This window comes from Cygnus olor, chromosome Z (assembly GCF_009769625.2).
Source record: "Cygnus olor isolate bCygOlo1 chromosome Z, bCygOlo1.pri.v2, whole genome shotgun sequence".
Lineage (NCBI taxonomy): Eukaryota > Metazoa > Chordata > Aves > Anseriformes > Anatidae > Cygnus > Cygnus olor.
Genome location: NC_049198.1, coordinates 552,649 through 574,608, shown reverse-complemented (window position 1 = coordinate 574,608; position 21,960 = coordinate 552,649). Strand labels below are relative to the sequence as shown.

The window sequence follows — 21,960 nt, the reverse complement described above, 5'->3', positions numbered from 1 at the left end:
AATACATAACTAAATAAATTAACAATTGCAGGTGGGATTCAAAACGAACGCAGAGCTTCATTCTCCATCTTCTTGAGCTTGCTGTACAGAAAGCATGCAAAAGCCACGTTTTAACAAGAAGCAGACTAATGTTAATTAAATTGCTCACCATCTCCAACCTTGTCGTTCCCCATGTCGCTGGATCTTGGCACGAGGAAGCTGTCACACCTGCATCTCTCCTACATCCCCTCCCGCATCCCGCTGCGTCACCTGGCGCTGTGCCAGGCACTCAGCAAGAGGTGGCAAAAGGAGGGACAGCGGGGGCAACACTGCCCACCCTGCCCTCTGGGAACCGTCTCAGGTGCCGTTATACCCCCGCAAAGCCAAACGTTATACCCCAAAAGCCAAACGGATTGACCCAGCATGGCTTGTCCACATCAGCACATACCTCGGGACAAGAGGAGCAGACCAGCGCATCTCACAGGTGCCAGGGCCTTACATCTTCGGGGATTCTACTCCCAGTAACAGCAACTCCCTGATGCCTTGGACCAAGCAGTCGAAGAGGACAAAGCTGTCTCAGAGGCAGACGGCCCGCAGTTGGAGCATGCTTGGTGCACAGGGATCCCCTCCCAAGAGCAGCAGGCAGAGCGCCACCCCTCAGCTCTGCTGGGGGAACAGCTTCACGGGCTGCGACGGATCCTGCCGAACGCTGCCCCGTGCCTGCTGGTGGGTGTTTGCCTTGGTGCAGAGACAAGGAAATGAACAGAGGACATCAAGCACGTCATAAAGGGCTGCACTCGAGACACACGGCTCAGTTCCTTCTTCCAAAAACCTTTAATTGAAATTCCAACTTCATGGTAAACGGTACACAGCAAGATTATACAAATTGTTAATTACATTAAATGGAAGTCCTTGTTCAATCTGAAATACATTTGTAGGACTAAAAGCAAGTATTTGTACACATCTGGTATTAAAAAATAAAAGGGATTTCTCTCTCCTTTGCATCTTATACTTCATATTGATTTCCAGCTCTCTTGTTGTGACAGAAAGGGAACATAAAGCGAGCTTCTAAATATTCCTAGGAAAATCTTGGCCCCACTGACCTCAACTGCAACATCTGCTTCTCCATGGCAAGTGGGAGCGTAGCCCGCTGACATTATTCACACGCCTTTTAACATTACAGCACCGCTTTTGGAAGCTATCACATTTTCTAAAATGCGGCCAGTACTGAGGAAGATTTTATTAAACTCCAAAAGAGAAAAACTCCAACTAAAAAAGGGAAAAAAAAAAAAAGCAAAACTGCAGACTTAAATCAGGAGGACAGTCTCACCACGAGCAAATGCTTCACAACACTCCATTTGCAAGCACCTTTCCTTCCCCACCTCTTTCCTGAGGATAACCAGACTCAGGCCACAGCTCCGCAGCACCAGGTCAGCTTCTCGCTCCCCAGCTGCACCAGCTGTGTGCCAGCCCACACCACGAGCTGCAGGAAGACCAAGCAGCCTGGGCTGGGACAGGGTCCCCACCACCCCCCCGAAGCCCCCAGTGCCCATGTCAGCCAGCTCAGCTCTCCCAGCAGAGGGCTCGGGTACCCTGAGCGCTACCTCAACACATCGCTGGGGCTCACTTCCAACCGGGAGAGCTTTTTGTCAAGGCAAATGTAAATGATAAACAACTGCAAATAAAGTACTGCAAAAGGAGAATAATTGATAATGAAAAAGATCAGACCAGATTTCTGTCAGAAGACTACAGTCTCTCAGACGCTGACACTTCCACGCACTCAAATAATTCAGTCAGAGCAAAGTGCTCAGGGTCTGACAGGACTGCATCCCGAGTCACTAGCACCAAATGTTCAAAGTCTGCCAGAGGGGAAAACTGAATGCATAACTGGAGGATTAAGCCCGCAGACTCCCAAATGCAGCAGCTACAGAGCACCACAGGGTGCTACCAGGAAGGCACACATGGATGGGATTCACCTCTCCTCGCGCCAGGCGTGCAGGGCAGCGCGCCACCGGGGCTAGCGCACCGTGCCCCCTCCGCAGCCCAGGGGCAGCAGCGGGGCGGAACTCACCCAGCCCTCTGTGAACATCCACTTCGAGGGGAGATGAATCATTTCTTAGAAGCGCTTATGAAAAAACATCTTTTGACCACAAATAGTACCTAGGAGACCAGCTCAGATGTTGACATCAGGATTGGAAGCATCTAAGTAAGGTCAGACGAATTCCACTGTCAGTTAACGTAGTGGGAAATGCTCCCAAACATCAAACCCAGCATCAGAAGATTTCAACGGCAGCAGAATTCCCACTGTTGCCAGTCTCTCTGGTTTCTTTTTTAAAATTGAATTTTTAAATGCCAGGGGAAGAAACCGATTCCTATTAAAAATAATAGTGGAGCTGCTAGTTAACTTGCTCAGATAGCTTTTCAACAGGCTTTTGATGCTGCTCTAAGACAAAATAATCTGCATTAAATAACAGGAGAGTGATATCACAATAAACTATTCAGCAAAATGAAAAACCCCACCAACTCTATGAGATGAGAGACATCTGCTAAAAGCTAGAAAATTAAGTGATTTCTGCATTATGGTCTAATAGCAACAATTGCTAAAGATGCTTAGTAATTATCTCACTTGTGGTTAGCATACTAAAAAGTGCATTTTAAATACCTTTTATTACTGGGGACAAAAGTAATGCCTCATAATTAGTGCCAGCTAATATTTTCAGTACTCTCTCCAGTATGGAAATAAAAAGCTAATCTATATTTATAGCATTGCAATGATCACATAAAGTTAACCTTCAGTTTCCAGCTGCAGACACTGAAATGTGCTGGTGGCAACCTGGGTCTGGAGGTCACAATAACCTTCAGCTGGTAGGAAAGAGGCATGAGTGGGAAGATTTTACAAAACAGACTGTTTGCCACTCACCCATAAGCATCAAGCAGAGAAGTGGGAACGGAGAAAAGTTCATCCAACGGGAGACATAAGGGATTTGCTCCCCACGCATACTGCTGACATTGTTAGTCCTTTGGCATTGATTCAAAGCCTTTCCATAAAAATGTCACCCCTTCATACACAATAACACTACCTACTCCGCCTGAGAAAGGGCAGGAATCAGCTTCGCATTCCCTTTTCCTGCTGCGGCAGCGAGCAGAGACCATGAGCTGAGCAAGAAAGGCAGAACGGAGACACAAACTCCCTGCAGCACTGATATGGGCACTCGGGTACTCTCCATGCCAAGACTGACTGAGCTGAAAGACTTGAAGGCAACCAAAGGTCTTGGAGAGAGAGCTTTGGCTAGGTAGTGTCTTGTGGTCACGCTACTGGTCCTACTCAACACTCAAAAACCCAGTGTCTACTCGTGTCCACAAAAGGGGAAAAATTCCCCTACAGATTCTCCCACTCTTTGAAAACCATACACCTCTGCTAGTCGGGGAGCACTACAAACACAGCAAGGTTCTGGAAGTCAAAGCCCAAGGCAGGGAGCACACAGTGGCACGTCCTTGGCATCTGCAGAGCTGCCCCTGCGCCTCCCTGCCCTGAGAAGAAGCACAGGTACAAAGGGTGGAGGAAGACTTTTTTCTGCTACAGCAACAAGGGGGCAGCAGTAACACAGGCAGTTCTGGCACTGAAGGAGTTTGATTCTGTCTCACCATAATCACATTCGGAAGCTGCTGGATGGCAGTGAAGACTTTTCAGTCGACCCTCAAGACGTATTGGGCTGTGGGCCCTACCGAGGTAGGAGACCAGGATTTACATCACTCCATGGCAGTACCTGGCCCACTGGCTGACCAACACGGCATCCATTCATTTCTTTAATACCCCATGTTTAATTCCTTTAACATAAAATAGAACAAGATAAATCTCTGTTATACCAACAGAGGCCAGTTTTCTTTTTAATCAACCCCACTGTTGAAGACCAGAAGTTCAAACTCTTCACGCCTCAGTTACATACACAAGTAAACTTGTCTGAGCAGCAGGGCACCTGCTTCTCAAACCTCATGATTAGCTGAATCATCAATTTACAGAAAACAACCTGCATTGCCAAAGAACTGGCGTTTCAGTGCAAGTTAAGTGAAGTAAACATTTACATCCATGAAGGTGAGAGCTAGACTAATACTCATATGGCTCTGTCCCTGCAAACACTCACAGCTTTGTGGCTCCTCCATCCCAGGAGGGAGGCCCCCGTGGGGAGGACCAGTGACTGAGGTGCTGCACTGCTTCTACCCTAAGCTACTTCAGGTGCCGAGATCAGGCATGCTGTGTGGTGACAGCCTCTGAAAAAAGTCCCCTCCCATCCCAAGACCAGCCTGGATGCCAGTCCTGGTGCTGACAGCGAAGGGATACTGCCCTCAAAAGGCTCCTCACACTCCACAAAGCTACCACCACCAAGGTGGATTCAGCACCCGAACTCCTGCCAAAACAAGCAAGAAGTGTAGACGGGTTACGAGTTCATTAACTCCAGGCTCACGATGGGTGCCAGAAATGTAACAGACAAAACATGGCTTCTGACAAAGGTATGTGTAAGCACACAGCTGTCAGCACGAGGGGCAGCCTGCTCTCCTCTCTGCACTCAGGCATCTGCAACGTGAACTACTCCTGATTTATCATCTCACTCTTAAATAACAGCATCAATTAAGCTAGATCAATCGTACCTCTGTAAGTCCATAGATACCCACAAATACCACAGCACTGTGACACAGTAGAAAGCAAAGAGCAGATCTATAAACCTTCTGGAGAACAAGCCTGACTAAATTTCCTTAACCAAACAGAGAAAGCCCTTTTTAATAATAATAACAAAGTCACTTTGCTGAGAAGACAGATGAACCAATATGTTTCAACACATGCTGCTGATGGTTGCTAGATTTGAAACATACACACTTTGTTTCAACTGCGCAGGTTCTTCGGCATCGCCCAAACAGAATTTTGTCTTTCACTGTATGCTTTTCAAGTGCAGGGGCTTTCCTGCAGATGATGAAAGTGTTTTAATCTAGAAAATGTAAACAAGTCTTGTGAGTTCTACTAACCCAGCTAAGCTTTCACAGGAAGTTTCTGGCAGGAAGAAACAAAACAAAACCTTATCTTTATGTTCTAAAAAAAATACACAGATTATTTAAAAAGCATTAGAAGTCACTTGATCTTCGAACCCACCTGAAGAGATCGCTCTCAGAAGAGACAACTGGTGACGATGCTGGTTATGCTATGCCTTGCATAAACAAAACAAAGTAATTGTATGCTTGATCTGGAAAACTGAAATTAATGCACTCGTGAAAAAAAATGCATACAAAGAAATCCCTCCGTAGGGAACAAAAGCCAATTGGTATAAAAGCTTGTTAGGCTTTTCGGTGCATACTCATGCTAAGTCCAACCAGAATCAGATGAGATGAGACCTTTTCACATCTCAGAACACACACCCTTGTTTCCCTACTTTCTACAAACACTTCTCAAACAAAGTAAAACGTAAGAAAAAAAATAAAACAAAAAAGTCAAATTCTCCAAGCTGCTATATGAGGTTAACATCACTGAGACTACCAGCCTGTAAGTACGTAACACAAGAGAGCTGGGTCAAGCAGATTTTCCTTTGCACTGCTTCACCAGGGCAATTTTCCTGCACAACCCAGCCGTGCCATCCCGCACTGCCCATCACAGCTGTTGATTAGTGAAGAAAGCTTTTGTCTCCCTGCAGACAGGATTTACACAGAGCGGACAGCAGAGCGTTAACTGCTTAGAGCAGACTTCATTCGACTGGATGTGTGAACAGACCAAGTCTGCCAGAGCCTGAAAGACAGTTAATTAAAAAACAGAAGTGAGCAAACCTCCTTGCATAAAATCAGAAAATGCTTTAATGTGTCACACAGACTAGTGAGATCGCCAAACTTTGTATCCATCAGATTTCACTCTACTTTTTAAGCACTATCCCCCACTGATTCAGTGGAAAATCCTGTTTCAAAACAGCACTTGCACAGTATCTTAAAATAAGTATTCCATTAAAAGATAACCCTTAATGAATACAAAATTGCTCTTCCTTGTCAAAAGAAACTTTAGAGCTTTTTTTTAAAAAAAGTGGTCAACAAAAACTCTTTGTGGTATACGGATTAAGCACAGATTTCTATTTTTCCTCTTATATGAAAAATACTTCAAAATTACAAAAAGACATCCACGATCTAGTAGGAAACACAGCTGCAAACTTTTATAACTATTGCAGCAAAGGTACCTTAGAGAACAGTGGATTTCCATTCAGCGATTCTGCTCTTCTGATGTTTTCAACTCCGCACTGGACCAAAAACAAGGAGAAAAGTTAAGTCTGCTACATCCTCCTCTAGTTCACCTTCAAAATCCTCCTTTCTACTTCATTCAGAAGCTGCCCCAAAATGAGTGAATGAAATGCAGTATTACTTTCTCAAATATAGCAAAACCAACTATGACGTAAATTTTCATTTCACTGCCAAAAATCTTATGACTTTGTTTTAGCCAGGATAGTAGTGGCTTAGAGTTAAATCCAGAAAGACTCATTCCCACCTGTTTTGTGTTGCTAAAAACTCCCCTGAGTTAAGATTCATTTCTAATTTACAAAAAAAATAATGCCCCAAATTATACTGCAAAGAGCACCTACAAAGCAAAATTTTGAGAGAGGAAAAATAATTTGGGAGCAACGCTATCCAAACAGCTATGAAAACTATAAACTACTTACTTCATTTGCTAAAACCTGGGCATACTCAATATCCAGTTCATAAAGCGTTTCAATGTGGTCACTTGTAAATGCTATTGGGACCAACAACATGTTCTTCTTTCCTCTTTGGCACAGGCCTTTAATGGTCTCATCTGTCTGTGGACCAAGCCAAGGCATTGGCCCAACCTGTAAGAAAAGGAGGAAAAAACACTCAAAAAATCATTCTTAGAAAAAACACCCATGTTTTCCTTAAGCAAGACAACACAGACCAAGTTATATATTTAAGAAGGAGACAACTATCTCTATTTCTCTGCTTTTGACTCTACCTCTCATTTACCCACTAGGTTTTTATGAAGACATACTGTCCCACTGTCCCTCCATTTAAATCCCCTAAAAAGAGAACTTGGGCTGGCCTTAAACGAGACTTGCATTAAAATAAAAATTTAAATGAAGCTCTGCTATTTTTAGTTCAACAAAAGCCTGATCACTAACGCACAGGGATTTACCTGCCTTTTGAAGATGTAAGCATTCAGGATGCAGAAAACCCACCTTAACCCTTATCTACCCATGAAGTATTTGGTGCTGATGTACCATAAGATGCAACTTCAAGAACAAAACAACAATGGCACGGTAGGTGTAATGCTCCTGAGACGTATGGTTACTTGTACTACATAACTCTGGTAAAAATTAAGTTCCTTGTTATTTGCAGTAGTAATAATAAGCAAAAAATAATGCAAGAAGTCTTCATCAAGACTAATGAAGCTTGTCTGGGTTATGTGTATGTCATTATAAAGACTGTCTATTTCACAGTGACAATTTCTGAAAAATTGCTCCAAGACCATCTAAAAGTAACACTTAAAAAAACAATGAGCGCTCTATTCTTCTTTCTGACAGGGGAAGAAAAATATCAAACTGGGTGGTATGAGATCATGGGTTTTCTAACAGACGTATTAAAAATCTGCTTGAAATTGATGCAATATACCCAAAAGGCAAGAAACTATGGATAAAGAGTATCTGGAAAGACTGAATTTGAGTAAAAGACTGGGACTCTATTCCAGCAGAAATACTTGCTGAAAATGGGGTTATGGCACTGTGGGAAGACCACGTGCTCCATCGCCCGAAGTGCCTGGCAGCAGCGGGAGGCGTTGTGGTTCTCGAGCACCTACCTTGGACTGCCAGACCAGCCTGTAGGGGTTGGAGTAGTTCAGCTTCTCCATGACTCTCTGAACAGTAGCTCCCACTTCTTGCGGATACGGATCACCACGGTTCACTACCTTCAAGACACAAACAGCAGACGTTTTCTTCCAGGGAACGTCTGTGCAAACACCCTTTCCTCACCACAGACACAGCCTTTCTCCACTGCCGAGCACCGGGGCAGTGGTGAGGACGTGGTTGGCGGCACCAGGTGGCAGCCCGGCCTCACCAGCACGGTGCAGGCTGGTGGCCGCCCGCAGGCACCACCGCCCCAGCCCACCCTACAGCCTCTGGCCAGGGATGCCCCCAGGGCTCCGCCTGCCGTTCCGGATGAAGTGCCTTCCTGCCTGGCCAAACCTACAGCAAAGCTGCTTTACCACGGCATCTGCTGCTCCTCCTTCCCGTGACAAAGGACAAATTCTTCAATCTTCTTATATAGATATGATTACATCTTGGTAACAGCACTGATTTTTTAAAAAAATGACCAGATTTCACTGCAGTCACTGGTTACTGATAGAGGATTATGCCATTTAGTGCAGCCCTGCAAAGACGCTATTTTCATTCCTCCAGGGAAAGCATTATTAATACTTTCTAGAGGTGAGAAAATACCATTATCGCCCAGGTTTGAGCTGGCAAGTTTATGAGACCATAAAAGCAGCCATATGGAGCCTGACCACCGATCCACCTAACCCAGTGCCCTCCCTTCAGGGGTGGCCAGCGGTGCACATCCAAGCAAATGCAGCAAAGCCACCACAGCTCACATGCCTCGACCTCAGCTCCGTGTCAGCCACAACTCAGCGACTCATCTTTATATTTGTGTGGTTTTACTCTGCAAGTGTGCAAGCCGCACACCCTCCAATTCAGCTTAGCCAGCATGATTCTGGTTAGCAATTACAGGAACAGCCCAACGTAACTCACAGACATGGGGAGCGAGTGAGCTGAGAAAAGGATGACAACATCTTTCCTTTTGTCAGGTGGAAACAGGTCCAGTTCCTTCTGTATGTGATCGGTAAAGCACTGGTCAGAAAGAAAGAGCAAAGACTTGGATCAGGACTCGCTGGAAGGTAACGCACTCGCAAATGACTCATGACAGCAGCTTCCATGTGCCAGGTTGCCTTAAGAACCTCAAAATTCCCATTTCAGTACACGTGGGGCAACGGTGAAGGACAGCACATACTGCAGGGTGTTCAGTATGCAGAATAAACACTGTCCAGTACCAGTACAGCAGAGGCCCCCGTGACCATCCCAGTGGTTTTTGGATGCTGGTAACAAGAAGAAGGAATATAACCAGTGCAACACCACCCTCCTCCCACTTGTGGTTCCCTGCCTCAGAGGGCAGGAGTGCAGCTGCTAGGGCAGGGGCAGAGCACAACTATCCTTCATAGGTGTTTCGCAGAAGGCAAGGAGGATGCCCACGGAGGGCACAGAGTGTACAACAAGAATGGCAGTCCCAGGACAGCGCCGCACGCGGGCATTTCTCCAGGGAACCACACACAGCGCAGGCAGTGCCACTCTCCTGTTCAGCACACCACAAAAATTGCAGAACCCAAGCCAAAAGAGAAGCTCTCTCCAGGGACAAAAATGCCATTTTCTCAGGAAAGGAAGGAGCAAGAAGGTTCCTTGTAACTGCTCCTGCACAGCCATTGCTGTGGCTACAACCACCTCTTTGCTGCCCAGCGAGCTCTGATCTGACAAAGGAGACGTGATCTGTGTGTGTTGACTACAGACCTACTCTGAGCAGGAATTTGGGCTAATGACCTCTAGAGGTCCCTTTCAGCCCAAACTGCTTTAACAACATGACTACACTCCTAGAACAAGGTGTACATGGTGGTCACATTCACACATTATCATGCCAGAACATCTGTTGTGAAATAACCATCCTTCTCCTGCAACTGCATACACAGTAGACAAGACACATTTCATTACCGTAACTAAAATGTACCCTTACACTGAAATATTCCTTTTATTCTTCTCTCTTTTTTTTTTTTTTAGGCAACAGGAAAAATACATAAACACAGTTTAAATCAGCAAATAGGTTCATCTTCTTCTAGGATATTTTATAGCTAAAAAGCTCATAAGCTTTGTTGCAAGCTATGATTAGTAGTCAGTGAGCTTTACTTACTACCACGACTTGTAGTAAGTAAAGTGATTCCTCAGAACATTCCTCTTGCTTACCATCATACAGTGTTTCCACTGGTAGCAAACATTTCTTAAAAAGAAATGGAATAAACATCTGTATTTACTTAGTTCTTTGTTCTTTCGAAATCGGTTGCTAATGCAAACATACCAAGTTTCTCCTACATTAACCAACCTAAGAAAACCCCTGGGAGTGTCCATCAATGTGATAACACAGAAAAGACAATGAGATAGCAGTGAACGAGCACGTCTGACTCTGGGGGGCTGAAGCACACCCATACTGCACAAGCAGAGGACTGCAGCATTCTTCTTGCAGTTGTAAGAGTGCCTTAAGAAGAATATTTCGGGGTACCCCTGTTGTCCCTGGAGGACTCTGTGTCAGACCTGCTCAGTTCACACACCTCGTTCTGACTGCTAACTTCAAAGGCTCTCCTACAAATCCATACCTGAATGAGCAGGGGATGTGTGGGCCATCGGTCAATTATACTCCACTTCATCTTTGGCTTCTCCCCCTTTTTATTATAGTAGCGATAAATAGCATTTAAACTGCTTCCTGAAATACAGGGAATTAACAACATCAGTTTATCCAAGGCATCAGCAACCTGTCGGATGAAAACGGTTTTGTAGCAAGGTGTTGTAATATTTTAAAATGGCATACATTCCAAATGCAACTCCAGATCAGAACTGAGAACATCAGAGGGGAACAATCGTCTCAAAGATCACACAGCGTACAAGAATAACTCGCTAAGCCATTCCTTAACTGAAGAACAGTTATGCAGTTTCCATGGAGAAAGCTTACTCAGTGGTGTTCCTGGGGCTTCAGTTTATATTCTCTTGCAGTAATGACGGTGACAAAGCTACCTTTACCTAAGAAGTTTGTGCCTAAAATTCAGCACTGCAGTAAATACAGAAGAGCTGGAGCTGGCAACGAAGCCAAGGGCTCCTTGTGCAGGAGCCGTGGGCTCTCACCTGTGGTAGAGCAGCTGTACTGCGGGTACTGCGTGAAAGCGATGGCCCGTTCGATGCCATCCCGCTCCATCTCCTCGATCGCCTCTTCCGTCAGAGGGTGCACGTACCGGAAGCCGATGTAGTACTTGTGAGGCGCTGCCAGCCAAAGACAGGAGAAGAAGTTGCAGAAAACAGCATCTAACCGTGACTTTCAGCAACACTGTGCTAACTAACAGGTACGAGGCACAGAACCAGGCGGTTTATTTCACCAAACTGTCAAAATAAACTTGTTGACACTTTCCTGGCTACCTTTCGAAACCACCGTCATACAAACACATCTTTCTTTGGTAAGTATTTGGCTGGTAACTCAGTTTCCCGTTAGCAGTAATTATAAGAGATTTACACTACCTGCAGAAAGCAGCAGTCTCCTGGTTTCAGTTAGTTAGCGGAGGCACGGTCTCTAGGCTGCACAGAGCTCTGATATGTTACTGGGAAAGTTCTGATCTAAAGGATGCACTGGTAAAAGCGTGCCACTAAAAGATGGTGAATGAACATGACTGTGCGCTAACAGACCGCTGGTACACGAGTGCTGCGGTCTTCCTAACAGCACAGCTCACCTCACTGAAATCAGGAGTGGGATGCTTTAAATACCACAACCTAATTAAAATGGCAAAACTTAGGGAAGACAAGGCTTTCTTCATGCTGCCACCCATTCTGGTAAAAGGAAACAAATTGTTTAAGCAGCTTGTTCATTCCAGGAAATGTTATCTAACTAAGCTTTCAAATACAATTGGGCTGTAATTTTGTGTGCCAGCACTTAGATGTTCTGCTCTGCAGTCGTCAGCTTGAGAGGGTCTAATTTTCAAACAGGAAAAGGCACCTCACAGATATCAGCTGCTTACAAGGCAGTGCAAGAAAACCCAACAATTCTACCCCTTTTGTGTTCCAGGTGCCAGCACAGGAGTCATCAAACCACCATCCCTCACACTGGTAAGCCTGCTCTGCTTGCACGTAAGCCCCCAAGGACAGGGGCTTGTTTGGGGCAGGAGATCGGGGTGCTCAGGAAGGGATGCAGGTTCTTCCATTTCTGGTTTGTTTCTGTTTTTCACAGAGATCTTTGTGCCTTTAAGCACTTCAGTTTGGAAGCAATACTTTTCTTTCCAAGGACAACATTTCAGGTTTCTCCATTTTCCACCTCTAACCTTCTGGGTGTCAGCTTTGAGGTTTGTGAGTGCGGTGGTTTGTGTTTGCTTGTTTTTCCTTGATTTTTTGTTTTGTTTTGTTTTAAGTGGAGGACAGAGGCTTCTAGGAGAATAAAACCAAAGTTTCTTTTTCCTGGTTTCCAGGTCACTAGCTCTGAAATACCATTTAACAGGTTTCTGAAGGAAGCAATGTCCTGTGCTTGTTCTGCACTCTATCATAGATTTACGCAGGACTCAAGAAAGCAGGTTTAGCCAACCCCAGTTCTTTGCAGGAGGCAAGAAATCTCCCACCTGGAAGCAGTAGCAAGTAATGACCCACCTTCAGAGCCTGGGGGCCAGTTACCTCTAACATTTTTAAATGACATTGAAAACAAAAATCTGACTAACCAGAGCGAAGACAGTAGGAGTTTAACCTAAGGAAGGACATATCAGGAAAAATTATGACCAACCTGGGAACTTCTTGCAACGCTCTCACAGCGTTATGTTCTGTCCTGGATCACAGGCAGCAAATAACAGGTTTTTGTGTGCACACATGTTCGGTTTGCAGCTACAGTTAGAATCAGGATTACTCTTTCAGGTACACAACAGCTCCTGCTACGAAGAGCTGCCAAACTAAGAAAGCAACATGGTCCCTTCATCCTGTGAGCTTTCATTCTTCTGACGGTAAGGGAATCTCAGCTAAAATACAGCTTGTAAAAATACTAAGAACCTTCGTAACTAAAAACAGTGGAAAAAAGCAAAAGGTGCCACCTTAAAATATAGTTACCCCTGTAAGACATTAGCCTATTTGATGCTAGCACTAAACAAACAGAAATGGATTTTCCTGTCACCACATTTGCATGACTTATTCTTACAGACTACTGAGCCCACCCAACTGCATTCATTCAGAGAGGAAGAACTCTTGTTTGTTTCCAGACAGCTGCCTGTGACAATAAAGCTTCATTTTAAAATTATGTTGTTCCCAGATGACATTGGTGAGGCCATTTATTTACTGCTTGATCCTAGTCCCAATGTCAGAGAGTAATGTGTTGAACGTATTCAACAAGTCTACGTATCAGTCGACTGATTTATGTGAACAGGTGAATTTTACAGGTGGATACTGTCTAACTTCAGTTCTCCACCAGCTGCAAATACACAAATAACCGTAACCTCCAGGCCCCCCAGAAGCCCAGATCCAGGTAACAACAGATGCAAAGTGTTTCTTCTTCACTTTGCCTTTCACATGGCACAGGCGCAACCTGCAAGTTACCCATTAACTGGGCTTGGGGCTCCCGAAGCGCTGCCCGTGAACACGACATTCTGACACAACGCTCTCACAATAACCACACGGCTCAGTCTGGATGCACACCTGGTTCAAGCTGTTCTGAAGAAACACAGTACGTGGCATCACTGCAAGGTTACTTGAAAGGCTTAAGGAAATGGTTAGCACATTCGGTATTTAAAATTCTTGCTAGGTTACAAAAAAAAAGAGCCTTTAAAGGACCTCTCAGGTGTAAGGACTGCACAGAGGCAGGCATGACTGTACAAAAACGGCCACCAAACAAAAGTACGTGGGAGTGGTGCGCTGAGAAAAGCAGATAAACTCGGTAAGTTTTATCTTCAGAACCTGTTGCAAGTCTGACCCCTGAGGGGCTGCAGCTGCTACGCACGCTGCTGCCTTTGGTGCCAGAGCAGGATGCAGGCTCCGCTTCAGGCTTTTACTATACTTGAAGGGACTGCCGTTGGAATTAAGTTAGAGAATAGCGTATGTGGGGAAAAACAGATCAAGTATCATCCAAATGAAGGCATCAGTGACGTGTTACATGCTGAATGAATAAGAGAATTCTGGTCCTAGCCTTTCAAGAGCATTACTTTTCAGCTCCAGACATCTTTTTTTTTTTTTTTTAAAAAGAACAACAACAAAACCCCATCTCCTACCTCTATCCCTCTCCTACCCAAATCTGAACTAGGATCCACAAAGACTTAACTAAACTGCTGAGAATCAAGTAACTGACGCATATGGTCTAACATGGAGGGTGACTCCCTGACCCTCCAGCATCAAACCTGCAAAGGTCTTGGAAGCCGAAGGGAAAAGGCAGCTTGCAGCACCACTTGTCATAAAGCTGCTGAGCTGAAGAGAACAGAGAGCTCCCCTCTTTTGCTTCTCGTACTCCAGCAGCTTTTCCAATACAAACGCTTAGTGCTCCTATTGGAATGGCAGGATGAGAAGCATTATCTGCAGCTGACACATTGGTGAGGAACACAGTGGGCAACTCGGTGATCTCGTTAACTCCTTCTACTCTTAAAGCTGGCTTGCTGCTTCAACAAAAAAGCATAATGCCAAGAAGTGCCTTACTGGAACAAAGGTGACCCCCAGACAGCTCGTTTCACACAGACCAACCATCGCATCACTGTTTCTCCTGGCTTGCCAAAGCAGCGATGATTCACTGTGTCTTTTTTCTCTGTCCCACGAGACAACAGAGACAGAAGATCACCACAACCCTCAAGCTGCTGCGCGGACGTCAGTCTGATTTCTAGTGCTGCCACTCACATTTATTAATGCCGTGGTTTTAACGTCATGGTTTTCATTTCATGTAGCAAGAGACTAGCATAAAAGGTACTGCAAGCAAATGACCTATCACCTTCAGAAAGAGGCAGAGGAACAAAGACTTGAATTCATCACAGCTGCTAACTCAGCAACAACACAAGATAAAGTCAAATTCAACTAACAACCTATCTGAAAGCTGTTTAGCTAAACTGCTGCAGATTCCACCATGAATTGCCCACTGCAGTGCATTAGCTTAAGGCTTTGCTAATTTGGGCACTCACAGAAGCTTCTACACAGTTTTGCCATCACGCTGGTGCTCCCAGGCACAGTGGCACAGGGTAACCCATACCTGAGTCACACCTCCCTGCTGCGAGGGAGCAAGGTTCAGGGAGATTCTGTGATCTGCAGAGAGGGGAGGGAGGCTTCGTTCACCTTTCAAGCTCTCTGATAGTCGAGGAAGAACTGGCAAAGGCAGTATCTCCTTCTAGCCATGCCAAACCATTAGGCCTTATCGCCTGCTCGTGTCCTCGGGCGGGGCTCGCTGCTATCACTCACCCAAGCCCTGCAGTGTTCAGCCACAAAACACTATCGTTTCTTCCTCTTCAGGCCCAAAATGGGGCCTTACTGGTGTTAGATCTTTTATCCATTAGTAGCAGCTACAGATTCAGGCAATGTAATTCAGGAAAGAGCTCTGAAGCAACCAATAATTTTGGGGGACATTTCACAGGAACAAAAGGCAGACCTGCAGCTTTGGGGTGCAGTTTCAGACTGCTGATGCCCTCCCATGCAGCCACCAACCCTTTCAGCTCACACTGGCATACCAGACAAATACAAAAGGCATTACAGCATTAACTTCTGGCCTCAGAGCTGGATCGTGCCAGCCAGTCCCCGCACAGCATCCTGCCGAACTGGCCCCGTGCAGGGAAGGGCACGTGCTGGAAGCAGCGGGAGCAGGGAGCGCGGCTCTGTCTCAGCCCCAGCTGCTGGCTGCTGCTGGCGTGCGGAGCTGAACGGCACTGTCCTGCCGTTAGCTACAAGCAGCGGTCACGAGAAGGTGGCCGTGCATTTTACAGCAGGAGATCCCACCCCTCTGTGAAACTCAATAGCATCAGCGTGCAGAACACAACCAACCAGGAAACCCTAGACTGACAGACTTTTTAACTCTGTGGGTGCATTCACACATGTGCAGCCTAAAAGGATCGTCATTCTCACTACACCTCTTCATAAAAGGTACAAAAATTTGAGCTACAGTCACATGAAGTTATACTGCCACTGCCAATGGCCACAAATCTCCATCTCCTTTACCCTAGCAAGAACGCCACTCAGGCTCTTCTCCCATCCCTACCTTATTTACTCACATTATATACTCCCGTTTCCTGTTATCTGGGGTCAACCACTTCTCTTCAGTGTGGGCTTCTTCAGGCTCAAGTAGAGCTTGCAGGACAAGGCATGACACCTTGCACTCAAACACCAACTGCGACTCCTGTCACCTAGCTGTAGCCATCTGAACACTACATACTTTGTCTATTACAGTCATCTAGATTTCTTCCTATAAATCAAAGGAGAGAGAGACAAGGGTACCTTTAGAGGGTGAGCTCCCCCCTTTGATGCAGACGTGGGATATACTGAACCACTCTGTATACGCCCTGCTCTCTCTTCATGAGAGAAGGAAGGAGCAGAGGCCAGATGTCCAATTTCCTGATGGCTGAAGTTACACAAGATGAAACATGCCAGAAGTATCTCAGGTTGGTCATACTGAAGACAACTCAAACTAGTTACCTCAGGCACAGAGGTGGCAGCTGAACCGCAGCATACTGGATCCAGCCTGAGAAGGTGGGTACAGACCTGGCTGTCGGTTTGTGGTGCCACAGCGTTACCGTATGTTGAATGAGTACTGACAGCAATCTGCTGTCTGAAACCAAAGACGTTTGCCAACAGTCACAGAAGTGACTGCAGCACAAAATTGTATCTGCATGTGTGTGAACCCCACATTTTTGCATATGCTGAGTTTTTAAAGAATAAGAACTTCTGCAGTATTTTCATTTTCCTAGCAGGACAGAGGACACTGTTTATGCTCACAATTAAAGCCAAGAAGCAAAAGTTGCTTTACAAGCTCGTGTTTTCAACACATCAGGCCAAACAAGTTTCTAATCACCACGGTAAAGAAGTACCTGTGTGAGGAGACATGCTATCCAGCAGCTTCACCATGCCTTCTCCCTGCACTGCTGTCCACTTCTTGATCGGTGATCCACCTCCAATCCTGCTGTACTGTTCCTGGATCCTCGGTGTGCGGCGTTTAGCGATGAATGGTGCTAATTTACTAAAGCATTCAAAAGGCACACGTGTTAATATCATAACCCCAATCACCCACCCCCACCCCAAAAAAAACCTCTGCTGGAACGGGTTTTCTGTGGCAATCTCCCCAAATTATAAGCAAACCAGCACTGCGTGGCTTGTTTAATGTTACGCTCCGTCACTCTTCCCAAACTTGATAGGTGACAGTAAACCAGAATTTGCAGTTTGAAGAGATTGATCTTGGCACACTTATTTCCAGAAAATTACAATACCGTGTCTTGCACAATCTGGTCCCAAAGACTAAACAGTCCTAAGAAATGCTGATATACATTAAAGTTTAACGCCTGAGCCTGCAGTTAAGACAGAAACACTGCACAATGACCGTAACACAGAAGTTCCCAGTGCTTCTTACTTTTGTACTGGAAGCGTCATTAGATCCCTGTCCAGGAAGAGACGAAGTAAGAAATCATGCACATCATCCAGCCTTTCTGGACCTCCCATGTTTAGCATCAAGATTCCTGTTTTAGGTTTCCTATGGAAGTAAACGATATTTCAAATCCTAGCAACATACTGCTTTTTTTTTTTTTTAATTGCAATTTAATCAGCTTGTCCATCCGCACTTTTCTTTTGCGGCATCCTATTTAAAGTTCATCCTGCTTATGAAAAAAATATGAACGACAAACATGAATAGCCAGAGAACAACTATTTACATGATTTATTTATTTATTTATTTATTAAGTAATCACTTTGCAACACAGAGTTTAACTGGAAATGTGCAGAGAAAATTATTTATCAGCTGAGCGTGGTAAGGGAGGTTATAGGACAGCGCCCACAGAGCCCTCTCAGCTGAACACCCGCTGTGGATACTAACCAAAACAAACTGCACCTTCTGCAGAAAACTGATGAGCTACCCACAGCTCTTTGTCTTCATTACTTTGGAGAGACATCTCGTCACCCAAAGCAGTGAAGGAAGCAAAGAGCCATTCTGCATGCAAAGTAAGTTTGGTTATGGTTTTTCTGTATTATTTTTTTCCCCACAGTGTTTTTTTTTTGGACTAGGTGTGCTACACTGTTCAAAGGATACGAATGGACCAAACCCAGGCACAAGTGGCCAACGATTACCTTCTCCCACAAATGGGGAAGAATCCCTGAAGAAAGTCTGCCAAGCATGCATTCAACACCTGCTGCCTCTCAGCTCCAAAGAGACATCAAGAAAGAGAAAGGGAAGCACCAGAGCTCCACAGCGCACACGTGAGCTACGCCAACCATCTACCTGCACAGCACCCATCACAGGCCATGCTAAACAGGTCGTATGTAAGAGAAACGAGCTGGCTGCTGGACTCATTTAAATGGAGTTTTCCAAGCACTGTTTCATCATTTCTCAGTTTTCGAAAACAGGTAAAGTGCTGACACCGTGCATTTGTTCCACAGCAGGAGAGAAAGGTGGGGGGGGGGGGGGAGGGGAAGAGGTAGATCTACCTAACAAAAAAAAAAGGCTCAAGAGTGAAAAGTTATGTGCTGTAACACCCAGCTCTGGGAACGGATTCCAAGACCAAAACAACGTGCCTTTAGAAAGGCTGAGGCAAACCCGGGAAATTGTGAAACTTGAGCCAGAAAACCTAAGCCACGAGCTGAGACTGAGCCAAAACCCACGCCAGGTGCTTACTATCACCTCCTCCGCCTTAAGCACGCCCGGCGCTGCCCACCCGGAGCCCGATGCCCTCTCCCAGCAGCAGGCTGCTGCACGACCAGCGCTCGCGAGGCCGGCTCCCCTCGGTGCAGCCGGGTGGGTGCCGTGCCGCCGGTCTGTGCGTGGCTGCACACCATGGCTTCCACCCGCGAGGTGGCTTCTGCTCCCCTCCTCCAGGAGGCTGCTGAATAAAACCCAGGAAGCAGAAACCAGAACCCCAAATAACACATCCTACTCGTTGTTCTATTGCTTCTGCACTGCTTCAGCCCTCGCCTCGGCCAGTGCCTCGCCTCACCCCGCAGAGAACAGACGAGGCAATCCTTGTCCCACAGGAGCGGGGCCAGACAGCGCAGTGGCACACGAAGCAGGCCGACCCCCACGACTACCCGTGTCAGGACACGAGCCGTGCTGCTACGCAGGCAAGCTGCACGCTGTACCGCAGAGAGACGGGGGCAGCGGCCACCAGTCACACCCACGCACGCCTCACCGCAAACTCACCGTGCCTCTGGCTGAATCTGGGGCTTCGTGCTCTTGGCCGCCACGGCCGCAGACGCCTGGCCTTGCCATCGGAGGGGGACCCTCAGGGAGCTGCTGCTTTTGACAACTGGAGGAGAGAAAACAACGCGTTGGAAACCTGGCACCAGGCAGGAACCAGATCGCATCAGCTGCGGAAACACTCAGTACCACTGAGCCCTTTGGTGTCTTCTGCCTTAAACGCTGGGTCGTGGAATCAAGGAAAGCACGAGCTTTTGGCTTTCTTTAAATCCAGTGCATACCCACTTAGGTATCAGGCAGTAACCTAAAAACCAACAAACGCCTCCCTAATTTAGGCTCCAATTGTAAGTTCAAAACAACTGCTGGAAACACAAGTACTGGTACAGAGGCACCCGGGCTGACTAAACAGGACGGGTGTCCCTGCACCACCCCTGCAGAGTGCACCAGGCACGCGCCAGGTCTGGGTCTCCAGCAAACGTCCGCAGCGCAGGGCAGCACCCCAGGGCCATGCAGGCGCAGCGCCCCTTCACCGGGATGTGGGATCCGCTCCTTAACAGCGTCCTGAGGGATGCCGAACGCCCTCAGCCTGCCGAAACCAACGACAGCAAAAAGCATCTTGCAAACCCAGCTTCTTACCTGGGGTTAAGAGTGTGCACGTGGGGACGCGGGCAGCTGCAGCGATATAAAGGGCTGCAGCCTAAAGAGCTTCAGCTCCAGCACCCAGCCCAGCTGGCTCCTTCCCTTTCCAAACGACAACCCTCTCCTTCCAGGTCTTAGGTTATCGCTGACACCATTCGTAATGCGTATACAACAACGGGAGGAGAAGTTTCAACAGCTGCGTCCATCCTTCTGCACCGTAGAAGGTTTGTGTCCCTTACGGTGCGGTCTGTGCGCGTCCCCGCCCGTGCCGCGGGACACCCGCCGACGATCCGCCTTCCCGCACCTGCTCGCGGCACCCGGCGTTACTCCGAGCGCGCAGCCCGCGAGCTCTTATGTCAGGCTGCCTTCGGCGCCCCGCTCCCGGGGGGAAGGCGCCCTGCGCAGCCGGGCGGCACCGGGCCGGCCCCCGGCACCCCCGCGGGAGCCCAGCGGCCGAGCCCCGCGACCCCCGCCCCCCGGCTCGGCAGCGGCGGCCCCGAGCCCCCGCGACGCGTCCGTGGAGCCCCGCAGCGCCCGAGCCCCGCCGGGAGCCGCCGCCTGGGGCACGGCGGGGGCGCGGCAGCCCGGGGCCGGCCCGGCGCCGCTGACGCCGTTACGCAAAGGCGGCCCCGGCGCGGCCGTTGTGTAACGCGGTCCCGCTGCCCTCCGCCGGCACGGCTCGGCTCGGCTCGGTTCGGCTCGGCTCGGCACGGCCGCCTCGGCCGCCCTCCCGGCCCCGCGGCACGCAGCCCGCAGCACCGCGCTCCCGCCGGACGGGGACGGGAGCGGAGCCCGCCCGGCGCTCCCGGCCCGCCCCGGCAGCCCCGCCGCCGACTCACGGGGTCGCGCCGCCCGGCCGGCGGCGGCCGCAGCCATGTTGGCGGCCGCGTGCATTCCCTCAGACGGCCCCGGTGCCGCCGCCGCCTCCCGGCCGCTCCGCTCGGCTCCGCTGCGCCCCGCCCCGCCCGCCCACGGGCACGGCGCACGCCCGCCGCAGCGGGGGGCCGGGCAGGGCCCGGAGCGACCCGCCCCCGGCTCCCGCTCCCGCTCCCGCTCCCGCTCCGGCCGGGGCGCCTCCGGCGCGGGGGGGAGCGGCCGGGCCGCGCTTCGGGCCGGGTTCGACTCCGCGCCCTCCCCAGCGGCCTGGGAGGGGAGCGAGCGGGGAGAGACCCCGCGTCTGCCGGGGCCGCCGGGCCCCCGGGGCAGGCAGTGCCCGCCGCGGGCCGGGAGGGCTGTGAGGGCTGGCTGAGGGACGCCCGGGTGAGCCCCGGCTCTGCTAAACTAGTGCCTGAGGAGATAGCATCTGGACGTGGGCACGCGATAGCGGTCGCGGAGCTGCCAGCTGGAGGCTGGAAGGACGGCGGAGCCGGTGCCCGAGCCCCATTTACCCATTACCAAACCAATTACCAGCCCGCGTGGAAATACCTGGAGGGGAAATGAACGCGAGGATGAGCGCGACATCCACGTTCTAATCGCGTGTTTTACCCTCTTTTGCAGACTTGTTTACCCTTTCTAATAAGTATAAAATTAAGCACCACTGTGTTCCAAGCACCTGAAGTGCCTTTCTGAAAACTATTATTAACGGCCACAACCTTGCAGGGGTTGTAATCTTCACGGAAAGTCGCAGTGAAGTTTAACAGAGCAAAGGTTTGTCTGAAGCAGCACTTCCTTATGGCCACCTTCCCGTGAGCTAGGCTTCAGGGGCAGCCGAAGGAATTACCCCTTACCCCCCGCCAAGAGATTCACACAGGCCCTTGCTGAACTCCAGGATCCTTTCCATGGAAAGCAAGGTGGCTTGCCCAGCACCTCTGCATCACAAGCAGATTAAGAAAGCGCACAGCACTGTTACAGTTGACTCGATGGCATCCTTCATCTCGGTCACCTTTTAAGCTCCTTATCTGGGCTGCCTCTGCCACAAGCTCCCTGCAAGTCCTCCGACCTTCCCCTGGCAGCACCCCTGATATTTCAAGGCTTTTAACCTTGACAAAGCAGCTCATCCCTTCCGGTTTAAGGGATGGAAAACTGCCCTGCCAACAAGAATTTTTCTAGTAGTATCTTCTCCCAACCTTTCTTTGCCCTTATCACTACAGCCATTTGAAGGATTTTGTTAGTTTTTGATAAAACTCCGTATATGCTCACAAATTTCTACACATCCTGCATCACAGAAGCCTCTTGAGCATCTCAGCACAAGAG

At 48.3% G+C, this 21,960-nt stretch overlaps 1 protein-coding gene across 3 annotated transcripts; it reads right to left on the bottom strand.

The window, feature by feature from the left end:
* Positions 1 to 794: 794 nt before the first annotated feature.
* FECH (ferrochelatase) lies at positions 795 to 20,750 on the bottom strand. 3 transcript variants are annotated; one of them, XM_040540861.1, is made up of 11 exons: positions 20,607 to 20,750; positions 19,132 to 19,237; positions 17,356 to 17,475; positions 16,820 to 16,968; positions 10,941 to 11,075; positions 10,418 to 10,524; positions 8,754 to 8,852; positions 7,808 to 7,915; positions 6,663 to 6,827; positions 6,186 to 6,245; positions 795 to 5,749 (listed from the first exon to the last, which is right to left on the bottom strand). In XM_040540861.1, the coding sequence occupies exons 1-11, from the start codon at positions 20,659 to 20,661 to the stop codon at positions 5,615 to 5,617; spliced, it is 1,239 nt and encodes a 412-aa protein (XP_040396795.1). In that variant the 5' UTR covers positions 20,662 to 20,750; the 3' UTR covers positions 795 to 5,614. The 3 variants fall into 3 exon arrangements, with proteins under 3 accessions (XP_040396795.1, XP_040396796.1, XP_040396797.1); XM_040540862.1 differs by lacking the exon at positions 20,607 to 20,750 and adding an exon at positions 20,072 to 20,183; XM_040540863.1 differs by lacking the exon at positions 20,607 to 20,750 and adding an exon at positions 19,765 to 19,783.
* Positions 20,751 to 21,960: the final 1,210 nt, after the last annotated feature.

Coding starts and splice junctions, on each gene's coding strand:
- FECH (XM_040540861.1), bottom strand. CDS start 20,661: ATGCACGCGGCCGCCAACATGGCTGCGGCCGCCGCCGGCCGGGCGGCG. Junction 19,238..20,606: donor CGGCCGGGCGGCGCGACCCC/GTGAGTCGGCGG, acceptor TCTCTCCTCCAG/TTGTCAAAAGCAGCAGCTCC. Junction 6,828..7,807: donor GGCTGGTCTGGCAGTCCAAG/GTAGGTGCTCGA, acceptor CTTTTCTTACAG/GTTGGGCCAATGCCTTGGCT.